Below are 15,963 nucleotides of genomic sequence, written 5' to 3' on the forward strand. Positions count from 1 at the left end.
CCCCCCCCCCCCCCTCCTCTAGCTTATCTCTCCATGTTTCAGGCTCTCTGCCTTTATTCCTGATGGAGGGCTTTTGCCCGAAACGTCGATTTTGCCTGTCCTCGGATGCTGCCTGAATTGCTGTGCTCTTCCAGCACCACTGATCCAGAATCTGGTTTCCAGCATCTGCAGTCATTGTTTTTACCTCGTTGATTTTAACCCTACTGCGAATCCTCTTGCAAGGATGCCTGCCTTGAAGAAGTTTTCCTCTTCTCTCTACAAGAATCTCAGGGAGTCTCTCTCTCATTGCAACTCCCAGGTCATTTCCTCAGACTCTATGCCACTCTCTCCCCACCCCTACCCTCCTCTAGCTTATCTCTCCATGCTTCAGGCTCTCTGCCTTTATTCCTGATGAAGGGCTTTTGCCCGAAACGTCGATTTTGCCTGTCCTCGGATGCTGCCTGAATTGCTGTGCTCTTCCAGCACCACTAATCCTAAATCTACACCCTCTAGTTCTGGACTTCCTCACTGCAGGGAAAAGACTTTGTCTATTTATTCCATCCATGTCCCTCATGATTTTATAAACCTCTATAAGGTCACCCCTCATCCTCCGACAGTCCAGGGAAAACAGCCCCAGCCTATTCAACCTCTCCCTTTGGTCAAATCCTTCAACCCAGGCAAGATCCTTGTAAATCTTTTCTGAACCTTTTCAAGTTTCACAACATCCTTCTGATTGGAAGGAGACCAGAACTGCACGCAATATTCCAAAAGTGGCCTAACCGATGTTCTGTACAGCCACAACATGACCTCCCAACTCCTGTAAGTAAAAAGGGAACTTGAGTGAAGCACACACAAGATCTTGAAGGGTTTCGATAAGGTGAGTGTGAAAATTATTTGTCCAGTTTTGTCCAGTGGAAGAATCTAGAAGTAAGAGTCATTGTTTAAGAATTAGGGATCACCCATTTAAGATAGATGGTGGCAAATGGGGGGTAGCAAATGTTATTCCCTTGTTTAAGAAAGGGAATAGGGATAATCCTGGGAAGTACAGACCAGTCAGTCTTACGTCAGTGGTGGGCAAATTTTTGGAGAAGATGCTGAGAAACAGGATTTATGATTACTTGGAAAACCATAGTTTGATTAATGATAGTTAGTATGGCTTTGAGAGGGGCAGGTCATGCCTCACTAGCCTTACTGAATTCTTTGAGGATGTGACAAAACACAGTGATGAAGGTAGAGCAGTGGATGTGGTGGTACATGGATTTTAGCAAGGCGTTTGGTAAGGTTCCACATGGTAGGCGCATTCAGAAAGTAAGAGATTATCCCTATACAGGGAAATCTGGCTGTCTGGGTGCAGAATTGAAAGACAGAGGGAGATTGGTGACCAGTGCTGTTCCACAGGGATTTGTTCTGGGACCTCTGCTATTTGTGATTTTTATAAATGACCTGGATGAGTAAGTGGAAGGGTGGGTTAATAAGTTTGCTGAAGACACGAAGGTTGGTGGACTGGTGGATAGTGTGGAGGGCTGTTGTAGGTTGCAACGGGACATTGACAGAATGCAGAACTGGGCTGAGAAGTGGGAGATGGAGTTCAACCTGGAAAAGTGTGAAGTGATTCATTTTGGAAGGTTGAATTTGAATGCAGAAAACAGGGTTAAAGGCAGGGATCTTGGCAGTATGGAGGAACAGAGGAATCTTGGGATCCATGTCCACAGATCCCTCAAAATTGCCACCCAAGTTGACTGGGTTGTTAAGAAGGCGTATGGTCTGTTGGCTTTCATTAGCAGAGGGATTGAGTTTAAGAACTGCCAGGTTATGACGCAACTCTATAGAGCCCTGGTTAGACCACAGTTGGAATATTGTGTCTAGTTCTGGTCACTCATTATAGGAAGGGTGTGGAAGCTTTAGAGAGGGTGCAGAGGAAATTTACAAGGATGCTGAAGAAAGGTTGAGGGAGCCTAAGGCTTTTCTCATTGCAGCAATGAAGGATAAGAAGTGACTTGATAGAGGTGTACAAGATGATGAGAGGCATAGATAGAGTGAATAGTCAGAGACTTTTACCCAGGCAGAAATGGCTATCACAAGGGGGCATAATTTTAAGGTAATTGGAGGAAGGTTTAGGGGAGATGTCAGAGTCGGTTCTTTCCACAGAAAGTGGTGGGTGCATGGAATGCACTGCCAACAGTGGCGGTAGAGCACCACTAATTCAGATACATTAGGGACATTTAAGCAACTCTTGGATTGGCACATGGATGATAGTAAAATGAAGGGTATGCAGGTTAGCTTGATCTTAGAGTTGAATAAAAGTTCAGCACAACATCAAGGGCCAAAGGGCCTGTAGTGTGCTGTACTGTTCTATGTTCTATGAAGAAAATGTTTTTTTTTCATCAGAGGAGTGGCAGTCTTCAGAATGCTCTTCCTCAGAAAGATGGTGGAAGATCTTGAATATTTTTAAGACCAAGCTGGATAGATTCTCAATGAGCAAGGTGATGAAATGTTATCGGGGGCTGGGCAGGAATGTGGAGTAATCAGTTCAGCCATGTTCTTATTGAATGGTGAAGTAGTCTTAAAGGCCCTACTCCTGCACTGATTCGCATGTTTGTAAGCGCATACTTAATATATTTAAGATTGTTCAATTGGAGCTGAAAGTCAACCACAGCAGGCTCTTTTATTCCTGATGAAGGGCTTTTGCCCGAAACTTCGATTTCGCTGCTCCTTGGATGCTGCCTCAACTGCTGTGCTCTTCCAGCACCACTAAACCAGAATCTGATTTCCAGCATCTGCAGTCATTGTTTTTACCTCAAGAGGTCACACAGTCTACTCTTGTTTCTATTGAATGTTCTTTTGTAGCCCAATACCTTTTAAGAGCTGCACTGTCTCCCTTTCTGTACTCATCCCTTGCTGGAGTTCAATTCCATGGCTTTTCATGTTTGACATTTAATTAGAAACTACCTTTTAGAGGCCTGCCACATTATGGTTAAACTGTTAACATGCAGCAATCTGTTAGAAATTCAAGATCTGTTTTTCTCCCCCTGAAATGGTTCAGAAACATCAAAGCCATGAATTCCTGCAGACTTTACTGAGGGAGGTCTCAGAATTATTTTTGCCACCTCATTCCGGTCCCCCTGCCCCCACAATCCCTGCATGCCCAGATGGTCGAGTGTCTCTCATTGCTTTCCTCTCAAAATTTCCATACCAATAGACCCTGCCATTCACTGGAACATCACCGGCCTCCCTGAGAGGCTGCCGCCATGGCAACCAAGCAAAGCATTGTGTTGCTCCTGAATATGTGAAAAATCAGGGTGGGGAAAGGCTGCTGGAGGAACTGAAAGTCAGCTGATTGCTGGGAAGTATGAAAACAAGGTTAGGATCAAGCAAAGGACTCTAAGCTTTCTGCATACAGGCTGAGGGAGGGGATTAGTGGGGATTAACATCCTGGAACTCCTGCCCATGAGTGCTGTGCAAACAAATGATCAGTGAGCCCAAGAATAAAATAATTTGGCACATGAAGGGAAAAAATCTTACAGAAGATTCGGATAATTCAGGGAATTCTCACAACCCTGGATGGCTCTGTGGAAGGCAGGCATAGATTGGATGGGGTGAACAGGCAATAATACCTCTATGGTTAGTTTTTTTTTACACAAGTAAAATCCAACGCTTTGTTTTTGTTTTGAACTAAAACCTGTCACGTCTCCAAGTTTTGATTTTTTAAAATTTTCTCTCCCTCCCCTGCTGAAGGCGGCAATCACCAGATTCCACAGTCAGCAAATACCCTCTGGTATCTAACTATTCTTCATGCCTGTGATTTGGCCATGAAGATCTTTGGTCAAAACAGACCTTACATCCAAGCCCTTAATCCTCACTCACTCAAATGGGCTAGTGGTGGTATATTGTTAGTGTCACTAGTTTATTCATCCAGAACCCCAGGCTAATGGTTAGGCAAGCCCTCCAACCACAAGGGATGAACTCAGATTTCTCCAGTTTCCTCATTTCCCCTCCCCCCACCTTGTCTCAGTCAAATCCCTCGAACTCAGCACCGCCTTCCTAACCTGCAATCTTCTTCCTGACCTCTCCGCCTCCACCCCCACTCCGGCCTGTCACCCTCACCTTGACCTCCTTCCACCTATCGCATTTCCAACGCCCCTCCCCCAAGTCCCTCCTCCCTACCTTTTATCTTAGCCTGCTGGACACACTTTCCTCATTCCTGAAGAAGGGCTTATGCCCGAAACGTCGATTCTCCTGCTCCTTGGATGCTGCCTGACCTGCTGCGCTTTTCCAGCAACACATTTTCAGCTCTGATCTCCAGCATCTGCAGTCCTCACTTTCTCCTCAATGGTTAGGCAACACAGGTTTAAAATGCACTGTGACAGATGGTGAAATTTAAATTCAATAGTTCAAAAAATTCTGGAACAGATCCTCAAATGGTGACTATGTAACCAATATCGATGATAAAAGCCCATCTGGTTCTCCAGTGCTGTTCAGGGAAGGAAATCTGCCATCCTTAACTGGTCTGGCCCACATGTAACTCCAAACCCAAATTAATGGGGTTGATTCTTAACTGCTCTCTGAAATGACTGAGAGAGCTAATCAGATCCATAGCAGTCAGTGACACCCACATTCCCTCCGTGAATAAACAAACACAAAGCCTGATCTACTGACCAAGAGCAAGACTATTGTGATATCCTTAATTCCAAGTATTCTATGTCACTGAATGCAGGATTGGTTTGGACAGGTAGTGGTTGAAACATAGATCATTGCCTTTAAGGAAAGGCTGGATAAACATATGAAGTAGAGGGTAATGAGTGGCTCAATAGTTAGCACGGCTGCCTCACAGTGCCAGGGATCTGTGTTCAATTCCACCCTGTTTGAGTGGAGTTTGCATGTTCTCCCTGTGCCTGTGTGGGTTCTCTCACTGGGTGAAGATTGCTCCCACAGTTCAAAGATGTGAAGGTTAGGTGGATTGGCCATGTTAAATTGCCATGAAGAGGGGAGGCCATGATGGGTTAGTCATGGGTAAAAATCCCTCATGTAGGGTTGTCTGGATGGGAAACTTTTTGGAGGGGTTGTGCAGACTTGATGGGCCAAATAACCTCTATCTGCACTGTAGGGATTCTAAAATAATACAGGGCTGAGAGGCAAAAGTAAGGCAGCAGGATTATTTTGGGTAAAGGGTCAGCACTGATTTGATGGTCCAAATAGTTATCTTTGTTTCTGAAACTTGCTCTGGTTTATCCTCAGGTTAAATAGATATAAAGTCAGATTTTACCTAAGAACCAATAGAAGCTTATTCAATTTCAGGCCTTCAGATTTTATGGAAATATTTTGTGGCTTGTCTCTCTCAGCATGGGGCAGCAGTGGCTCAGTCGTTAGCACTGCTGCCTCACAGCACCAGGGACCTGGGTTCGATTCCAGTCTCAGACAACTGTCTGTGTGGAGTTTGCACATTCCCCCTGTGTCTGCAGGGGCTTCCTCCAGGTGCTCCAGGTTCCTGCAGGTTAGACAGATTGGCCATGGGAAATTGCTGTGTAGTGTCCAGGAATGTGCAGGATAAGTGAATTAGTCATGAGGAAATACAAATTCAGGGATGGATAGGATGCTCTTCGGAGAGTCATCAAGGGGCTGAATGGCCTGCTTCTACATTGTAGCGATTCTATGTTATATGTTGATGATTTCCCTTACAATTTGTGTATGTGTGTTATAGTGGCTTGAGACAAGCCTCCAACTCTACTGTATCAGCTAGAACTCCCCTAGTCTCTATGGCTCAGTACCTTATTAAGCATCACAGCAACCAACACGGCCTAATGGAAAACTTGAAAGTGAAACCTAAAACACAAAGATTATTCAGGCCGATACTGCGGTAGCTTGGAATGGGAGGTGTTGCAGGCGTATCGCAAGTCAATGCCTTAAATTAGAAGTATTCAGTGATGCTAAAGCTCAGGTTCTATACTAAGGCATGTTGAGACATGTTGATGAGTTACTCAAGAGGGAAGGCAAGCCCAGGCAGGCTGACTGCTCCTGGGCCACTGCCACCATTTGCCTCGTTAATGAAATCTAAGCACATTCTGAACAGACGATGAATCCGCATCACCAGCGTAAACACAGTTTTCCATCCCAAGCAAGGTGCCAGGTCATGGGGCAAGCACGATGAGTGGGAGGACAACTTGCTACAAAAGCATCTTCCAGACACACCAGCGTCAACAAAACAAAACCCAGGCTGAAGGGTCAAAACCACATTTCTTAAAGGAAGAATTGAACAATACAGAACCTTTCACCAGCTCAATCCCTAAGTATTTTACTGTCAATTAAGATTGTTTTTGGGAATGTAGTCTGTTTTACTGAAGGAAACCCGGCAACCAAGTTGCGTACAGCAAACCACCACCAGCATTAGTGACGTGATCATTTGTGTCCTTAGGTAAGGGATAAACTGGAGAAGGTAGTCATGCTCTTCTTTAACATAGTGTCATGGTTTTTTTTTAAATCAACATGAGAGAACCTTAGCCTAATGTACCAGGCAAAGGACAGCACCTCCTATAGCACGGCACTCACCCAATATCACCGTAAATGTCACCCTAAATGGGTGCAAGACCAAGAAAAGGCAGAATTGTTGAACAGGTATTTTGTGTCTGTCTTCACTGTGGAAGAAAACTTCTCAAAGATAAATCAAAAATCAAGATGTGAAAGGAAGTAAGGGACTAGGAATAAGGTCTTGGGCAATCTCTTAACCATAATAACTAAAGTCCAGAGGACCTGATGCCCACATCCTAGGCTCTTAAAAGAAGTAGGTGCAAATATAATTTTGATATCGGTTATTAAAAAGGGTTTCCTCATCCAGACTGTGGTTCATGACACCTCGGAAGAGGTCATGAACCATGAGTTCTTGTAAAGCTAGCCCGATCTCCTGTGGGATGCTCAGAGCCGCCTATCCCAAATAGAGCCGGTTTGGTCAGGTATATGATCAACTCATGACCTACATAAACCCACATCCTTATCTTTCATTAATGATAAATGAGGGCATGAGGAATGAGCTAGGATGGAATGCTGGCCACTATTTATAGATGTGTACAGAGTCTAACTGTCTCCCTGAAAATCCACTACTTTATCAGCATTCCTGCACTGTGGCTGGATGGAAATCCTGGGGCTTCCTATGAAACAGAACAGTAGATTCACCATATGGATTCCCAGCAGTTCAAGGTGTCCCACTGTGAATTCAAAGGCAGCCTGACCCTGGTGTCGCCACAAAACAACCACATGTTCTATGTGAGCTGGGTGATCTTTGGACCAAATACTTTGCAGTAACTCCGCCCAACCTGTCTCCAGTAGAAAATATGTCCTTTCAGGTTATGTCAATCCTCATGTGCCCTTGGTTCACCTACCCGCTCACTGATGGCATTGTATTTAATCGCCAGTTCATCTCGCTCAGCTCGGCTCTGAGCCAGGAGGTCCTCCACCCGGGATAACTCCTGTTGCAAGATGCGATTCTCTTCTTGAAGAGGCAGCACAGATGTCATCTCCAGGGACAATGCTACAGCAGAGAGAACCAACATCAAAAGGGGTGTGTAAGATTAATTAGCCAAATCAAATGGGGGTGCAAGGACAAAGGACACTGGCTACTTCTCACAATTCCTGGAGTTAATGGATACTAAATGCAAGACTGTGTACTTAACAGCATCAATGCATTCTGCAATGCATCATTGTATTCAGCAGAGTAAGGATTACTCATTGTCTTACTGTACAGAATTACTATTTATTTAAAATGATGTGTTAAACACTAGGCAGCGTCCAACGTTATGCTTTATATAGCAGAGTAAAAAAAAAAAATCAAAAAGTCATAGAGATATACAGCACGGAAACAGACCCTTCGCTCCAACTCATCCATGCTGACCAGATATCCCAACCCCATCTAGTCCCACCTGCCAACACCTGGCCCATATTCCTCCAAACCCTTTCTATTCATATATCCATCCAGATGTCTCAACCATTTTCTCTGGCAGCTCATTCCATACACGTACCACTCTCTAAGTGAAAAAGTTGCCTGGTGGGTCTCTTTTATATCTTTTCCCTCTCACCCGAAACCTATGCCCTTTAGTTCTGGACTCCCCCCACCCAAGGAAAAAATTTTGTCTATTTATCCTATCCATGCCCCTCATAATTTTATAAACCTCTACAAGGTTACCCCTCAGCCTCCGAAGCTCCAGGGAAAACAGTCCTAACCTGTTCAACCTCTCCCTAAAGCTCAAATCCTCCAACCCTGGCAACATCCTTGTACATTTGTAATTCACTGTTTAGTTAACATAGTAAGATCACTCTCTAGTTAACAGTGTTCAGCAGTTTTACTCCATGATTCTATGGCTGCAAAAGCTTATAGTTTGAATGAGTCAGTAAGGAGCTGGTCTTTTACTCTGTTGGTTCTTCTTGTTCTTACCTGATTTCTCCTCTTCCTTCAGGTTTCTGGTGACAATTTCTCGTATTTTGGCAGAAAGACTGGTCAGAGGAGAATCCTCAGTATCTCCTCGAAATAAAAAGTCTTTCCCGTTATCTGCACTCTGCACCGTGCTCTGTAATGTCTGTCAAACAAATGGAAAAACCTGTCAAAGTTCAAGGTTTGTGTAAAATTCGAGAACGGGTGCCAGTTGGTGTAGTTGTGGGTATGTTCGCTGAGCTGGGAAGTTGATTTGCAGATGTTTCGTCCCCTGTCTAGGTGATATCTTCAGGGCTTTGGAGCCTCCTGTGAGTGCTGTTGTACTGTGTCTTCTGGAATTTATTTGGTTCCATCCTGCTGCTTCCAGTTGCCAATTCCAATAGTTTGTTGCAGTGGCCGGTATATTGGGTCTAGGTCTATGTGTTTGTTGATGAAGTCTGTGAATGAGTGCCACGCTTCTAGACTTTCTCTGGCTGTCCTCTGTTTAGCTTGTTCTATTATCGTTGTGTTGTCCCAGTCAAGTTTGCAGTCCGTGTCATTTGTGTGTATGGCTACTAGGGACAGCTGGTCATGGCATTTAGTGGCTAATTGGTTAGACTTCCCTGACCACTCAGATTCATGACAGCCCACAAACTGACAGCCACGCTCAGACAACTCACCAGAACAAAAGACCCTATACCCAGCATGTGCAAAACTAGTGTAATTTACAGGATTCCATGTAAAGAATGCACAAAACACCATATAGAATAACCAGGCAGCCAACTAGCAATCTGCATCTACAAACACCAATTGGCCACTAAATGCCATGACCAGTGTCCTTATTAGCTATATACACAGATGACAAGGACCACAAATTCAACTGAGCCAATACAACGATCATAGGACAAGCTAAACCGAGGACCGCCAAAGAAATTCTAGAAGCACTGTATTCATCCATGGGCTCCATCAACAAACACGTAGACATGGACCTGATATATCGGCTACTACAATGAACTACCAGAACCAGCAACCGGAAACAGCAGGAACAGAACCAAATATATTACAGAAGACACAGTACAGCAGCGCTTCACAGGAGGCTCCGAAGCATTGAAGATGTCACAGAGACAGGGGATAAAACATCTGCAAATCAACTTCCCACCTCAGCGAACATACCCACAACTATGCCAACCTGACAAAGTGATGAACTGGAGAAACAGATGTTAGTCTGTAATTCCAGTCTTCCTGAATGCTGCTGCTATTCTCAGCATGGAACTGTGGAGCTGAGCATAAATCGAGTTTAATTTCCTCCATGCAACTGAGTCCCCAAAGGCTCCTACACAAATATCAAGCTGTGGTGTCCCCAGTTACTCAACATTGGTGCAGAACCAGTTATGATTGTCAAAATGATCATAGAGTCATAGAGATGTACAGCATGGAAACAGACCCTTCGGTCTAACCCGTCCATACTGACCAGATATCCCAACCCAATCTAGTCCCACCTGCCAGCACCCGGCCCATATCCCTCCAAACCTTTCCTATTCATATACCCATCCAAATGCCTCTTAAATGTTGCAATTGTACCAGCCTCCACCACATCCTCTGGCAGCTCATTCCATACACATACCATCCTCTGCATGAAAAAGTTGCCCCTTAGGTCTCTTTTATATCTTTCCCTTCTCACCCTAAACCTATGCCCTCAGTAAAAATCTTACTTTCTCAGTGAATAGTTAGGATCTAGAATGCACAACTTAAGACACATGTGGAAACGGTTCATCTGGGGATTTGAAAAGGGAATTAGATAATTATCCAAACAGACAAAGCACTGGGCTGTAAGGAAAAGGTGAAGGAGTGGGAATAATTGAGTTGCTTTTGCAAGGATTCAAAGGGATAAATAACCTCCCTCTGCACAATAACCATTCTGTGATCCTTGGTGTGACACGGAATTATACAGTCCCCAAGCTTCTGCTCTGAGCTGTGCTAGCAGGTCTCAGCTGGACTTCGTGAGGAGTATTGAATGCAGTTATAGACTAGGGCTCCTGCCCCTGACAGCTATATGGTGCCTTGTCATGGAATGTGCAGTTAATGGATGAGACTAGGCAGTCATCTCCCTCCAACTGATATCCCATTAGAACTCACCATTTAGGCTCACATGAAGAGTGGCCACTCAGACCAGGGTCAAAGAAACATCTAGGACCAAAAAGACCATTCGGTTCATCTACCAGGTTCCAGTGTTCAAGATAAATTCTGTCCCATTCATCCCACTATTAAATTCCCTCAAATATTTATCTAACTACCACACCCTACCTCTTGATTATGTGGACAATGGTCTGCTCACTGACTCCCCTAGCAGTGTTTCACCAATTCATATTCTCTGTACTACAGTTCAATGAAGGTTCTTGTCACAGAGCAGTAGTGTCCCTATCTTTGAGCCAAAATGCCCAGGCTCCAGATGTATGTCATTACACATCTGAACAGGTTAAATAGTCATACAGATGTAAGCTTGGAAACAGGACCTTCGGTCCAACTCATCCAAGATATCCTAACCTAATCTGGTCCCATTTGCCAGCATTTGGCCCATAACCCCTAAACCCTTCCCATTCATATACCCATCCAGATGCCTTTTTAATGCTGTAATTGTACCAGCCTCCACCACTTCCTCTGGCAGCTCATTCCATACAAGCACCACCCTCTGTATGAAAAAGTTGTCCCTTAGGTCCCTTTTATATCTTTCCCCTCTCACCTTAATCCTGTTCCTCACGCTGCTTTTTCACTTGATGGAGGAGCAGCGCTCCGAAAGCTAGTGCTTCCAAATAAACCTGCTGGACTATAACCTGGTGTTGTGTGATTTTTAACTTTGTCCACCCCAGTCCAACACCGACACCTACATATCTTGCCTATTCACCCTATCCATGTTCTTCAAGATGTTAATTAACCATATCCACGACAGCTTAATTCCCACGTCCCCCATCAGTTTATTGTACTCATGGGGAATCTGTGGGTGCATTGAAGAGTCCGGCGTTTAACACCATCCGTTCAAATCTGATGTGCTTCAAGTTAATATTACCGTCCCCCAGACCTCAGAGTCTGTGGGATAGGAATTCTTTGCAGTCATAAGGAATCAGAAAACGGAGAGGCAGAACAGGATTGCGAGATAGTAAAGGCCCTCTGCCCAGAGCGCGGGGATTGAGGCCAATTTGAGCTGCCTCCCCGCTCTGTTGACATTAGCTAACTTAGTACACAATGCAAACTTGCTCGCGTTGTTTCCTATCAGTGAACTGACCGAGTGCAGAAAGCTGAAACCGGCGGGAGTGAAACTCGGCGCTGATTGCAGGAGCCCCCTCCCCGGGGAAGAGTAACTGACCTGGATCACTGCCTCTAGCTTGTCCCCCTCCTCGACTACACAGTCTCCACGAGAGCTCATCGAAAGGTCAAAATGCCACAGGAGGGGAAACTTTTCGATGGAGCCCAGCAGGCTGTATGGTGCAGCACAGATCAGGGTGGATCGATCAGCCGGTTCCAATCATCAATGAAGTGACTGCTTCCACTCTTTCTCTTAGGAAACCTGCAGAGAGGAGGGGTAGGAGGAATCCGCCATTCCCCCTCGCTCTCTCGGGGGCTTTGTTTCTATCCCAGTTTTACCTCCTCTCTCTCTCTCTCTGTGTGTAAACACCTTTTGAAGCTGAACTGAATCTCAATGCCTCCTCGGCATGTGTTTATTACAAATCTGTTGTTTTCTCTCAGCAGCGAGACCCGTGATTAATGTAACCCCCCTCCCCCCCCAACACAACTTCCATGTGACAGACACTGGGAGTTATCTGGAGGGGAAACAAGAGCCATCCTTTTGGAAACTGCAAGGTCCTAGTGTCTGAGACTGTATAGTGTCATGGATATGGGTTATACGTTGTCTGAGTAACGTTATGTTTAACTCTAAGTTTTTTTTTATAATAGTCAGACGCCAATATTTTGTTTGTTTAATTGATATGCAACTGTGCAGAATAGAATTGCGTTTGTGACTGTATGTATACAAAGATACTTTTTTTAATGAATAAAGTATATTTTTGAAATAAAATGCCTGACTAACATTATGTTGCTTTGCAAATGGATTGGGCAGTAAAGTTCAGAAATTGTCAGCCAAGCATAGATAGAGGTAATCTATGAATACAGCCGAACCTACCCAGTCACAAACTGCAGATCAATGAAACAACATAGCGCCTTTAATGTTACAGTATAAATGTATTGCTAAATAAAATTTCACACCAAGAAAATGTAGACTCCAATGGAACAAACACCGAAGTACATGTAGTAACCTGCACCCCCAACAAAAAAAACTCACTGCTTCTTCCTTACTCTTACAGATCTTTCAGCCCGGCTCAGTTGAGAACAATCTCACTTCAGGGTAAGAAAGTTCAAGTCGCACCCCAGCGCTTGAGGTACAAATTTAAGCAGACATTCAGCTGCAGTACTGAAGCTGTGCTGTCCTGTCACAGCTGCCTTCCCTTTTATGAAATACTAAACTGGAGGTATTATCTAGTGGGCACAAATTATCCCATGGCATTATTTCATAGAAGAGTGGGGTAGTTATCCCCAGTGTCTTGGTTAATATTTATCTCCCAATCAACAACACACTAATTGGTCAGAATCATTGGTTTACCAATGTCCTTTAGGGAAGGAAATTGCCATCCTTACCTGGTGTGGCTTACATGTCACTCCAGACCCACAGCAAAGTGGTAGACTCTCAACTGCCCTCTGGGCAATTAGTGATGGACATTAAATGCTGCCTAGCCAGCTATGTCCTCATCCCGGGAATGAGTAAAGAAAATAAATTGCTGTTTGTGGAAGCTCGCTGTGTTCGAATTGGCTGCTATGTTCCCTACATTACAACCGTGACTGCAGTTCAACATACTGGATGTGACTTCATGGTATATAAAGTACGTTAGCACATCTGTGGTTGTGAAAGACGCTAAACAAATGCAAGAGTTTCTTTTAATACTGCAATGTAAGAGTGTCTTCTCTTAGGCAGTCCCTCAGAAGCGAGAATGACGTGCCAGGTTCTGAGACCACAAATCAGTCCAATGCATGATCTCTGTGAGTACGTGGTTCGTGAAAGATTGGGTAGATAAGGGGTTTGGAGCTACATGCCCTCTCTCCAGTGCCTTGACTTTATCTCGGTAGGTCCCTGAAAATGTCTCCCAAGATAGCACTTTTGTGAATTAACCTTCCTGATTGAGATGTCAGCGTCTCCCATGAGAAAGGAGAGATGTTTGATCTCTTCAGGTTTACTCTGAGTACATCCCTAAGGTATTTGTGCTCTTCCCCAGCAGTCTCCTGCCATGAGACTGAGTATGCAGTTGCTTCAGGATTCTGGTCTGGGACATATAGACAATGTGCCCTGCTCCGAGCAATTAGTGCCTTGGTACTGGGCATGTGAGTTTGGAATAGGATGCTGCTATTGGACTGCCAGTCATGTCACTGCATTTACCAGGAATCTAGGCATTGTTGAGACACAGACAGACCTGCATCAAAATGCATACCCCTTACGCACAGCTGAACCACTCTAGTTGAGTGTAGATCACAACATGCACCATCTGTTCTCAGTTGATAAATGCAGCAGAAAGGTTTCATCCCATGTCTATGCTGAGTTAACTGAGAATTACAATTGAGCTGAACAGACTGGGTAAGCGAGTGCACAAATTATCACTGAAATCTGTCCAGTGATGCCGGCTGGAATGTGTAAGTCTAAATGTGGGGTGGGTGCATGATTGAGTTTTGCTGAGATGCCCCCACAGTTGAATAGCCAAGTTACACTGTCTTCACTTGCATGTCAGACAGCCCAACTGAAACCTCTGGAACGTGGATTCCAGCAGAAAACAACAGATTTGGGGTCAGGGAGATGGTGGGACGGGGGGGGGAGGAGCTGGCGAGAAAACAAAAGTGGAAAGGAAGAAGTTTGTGCTATGAAGTGAGAAACACAGCAAATCAGGAATACAATCAACCAGTGACAGACAACAGAACAGAGCAGCATGGTTGTGAAGCGAAGTGATTGCCCAGCGTCTTTTGAAATGCAGGATAGTTTATTGTGATCTGTACTGAGTCTGCAGGATCTAGGACCCAGCAGACACTCTGCAGACGGGACTACATTAATGTCCTCTTAGCAACTGCATGCGTCTGTCTCCGTGGTAACTCTCAGCCAAATGTTGCTTGCTTCCTGCCACCTGCAGCACTCGCTGTGACCATCAGGTGGCCCAAATACCCTTGGAGATCTCATATGGCACCATGTTTACGGAATGCAGCTTAATTAAATTGTGCATTTTCTCCCTGTTCTGTAAATACTGCTTGATGAATACACTGTGCCCTTGACTGACTCCTTCCCCAAATCAGTACCAATATTACTGGCCACCTCCAGTAGTAAAGCTACCCCAAGCCAGGTCTCCAGCACCTGGTTTCTAACTCAAGGTTAATTACAAATTTGGAGCCACACTTTGCAATGCACATAAAAGCTTGTCTTTCTTCTTTTGCACTCTGAATTTTAAAATATATTGCATTTGGAGTGTTCCTTTCAGGAGCCACAATGTTCCAAAATGTATTCTACACAATGATTTAGTTTTGACGGTAGTCACTGTCGTAACACAAGAAGTATAGCAGCCAGTTTTCACGTTGTAATTTCCCACAAACACCAACGAGATAATGACCAATTAATCTGTTTTAAAGGTGTTAGCTGTGGATGAACTTTCCTTCGATCTATCGCCATTGTATTTTTTTTAAGTGAAAGGCAGTAGTTTTGTGACTGCCGTATTCCCTCATTACTGTCCTGGAGAGGCAGCATGGACTTTATGCTCAGATCTCTGAAGTGGAACTTGAAACTTTCCAACTGCTGATTTGTGTTGTCAGTCATCTCTTTCTCACCCCCAAAAGTGAGAAGATATTATCCACCTTTGTTCAGGAAGTAGTTATGGAAAGTGGTTTTGAATGAAAACCCACAAACCAACACTGGCCAGATTTCAATGTCATGCAAGCAAGTGGCTTCAGGCAGAGCCAGTGCACCACAGCAGAACTTCTTAAAAATGTATTGCCAAGCCTAGTCACACCAAACAGCAAACATTATGATCTCATTTTTACCCAGACCTTTTCGCTTGCATTCCTGTCTCTATTAACTCTTGCTGAGTTACATGGACGTAGCAACAGGCGTAGGCTTACTATTCAATTGGGCCGTGGTTCACAGCTCTTAAAGTGTCAGTACTTCACCCAAAGGTCATCTTTTCACTTAGAAGCCAAAGTACTAGTGGACATTTAAATTGATCAGGTGATACCCTTACACCCACCCAGTCTTAATTCCAGCACCACTCTGATCTAAATGGGCTCACTGGCCAATGAAGCAGAGCAGGAGCTTTGGCTGAATTTCATTCCCCCACCCTATCTTAATAGACAATAGGTGCAGGAGTAGGCCATTCTGCCCTTCGAGCCTGCACCACCATTCAATATGATCATGGCTGATCATCCTTAATCAGTATCCTGTTCCTGCCTTATCTCCATAACCCTTGATTCCACAATCCTTGAGAGCTCTATCCAACTCTTTCTGAAATGAATCCAGA

At 44.5% G+C, this 15,963-nt stretch overlaps 1 protein-coding gene across 4 annotated transcripts in view; it reads right to left on the bottom strand.

Annotated features, from left to right (window-relative positions):
• The window catches only part of LOC122540258 (rootletin-like), a 100,302-nt gene that overhangs the window by 73,004 nt on the left and 11,335 nt on the right, over positions 1-15,963 (bottom strand). For 2 of the 4 annotated variants that reach the window (XM_043675706.1, XM_043675705.1), the window contains exons 1-3: positions 11,736-12,716; positions 8,399-8,540; positions 7,350-7,498 (exon numbers count right to left, since the gene is read on the bottom strand). In XM_043675706.1, the coding sequence (XP_043531641.1) occupies positions 7,350-7,498; positions 8,399-8,540; positions 11,736-11,795 (351 nt within the window). In that variant the 5' untranslated portion in view covers positions 11,796-12,716. Of the gene's footprint in view, positions 1-7,349; positions 7,499-8,398; positions 8,541-11,735; positions 12,718-15,963 lie in introns of those variants that run through there. The other 2 variants (XM_043675707.1, XM_043675708.1) reach the window with 2 other exon arrangements.

Source organism: Chiloscyllium plagiosum, chromosome 34 (genome assembly GCF_004010195.1).
Source record: "Chiloscyllium plagiosum isolate BGI_BamShark_2017 chromosome 34, ASM401019v2, whole genome shotgun sequence".
Taxonomy (NCBI): Eukaryota; Metazoa; Chordata; class Chondrichthyes; order Orectolobiformes; family Hemiscylliidae; genus Chiloscyllium; species Chiloscyllium plagiosum.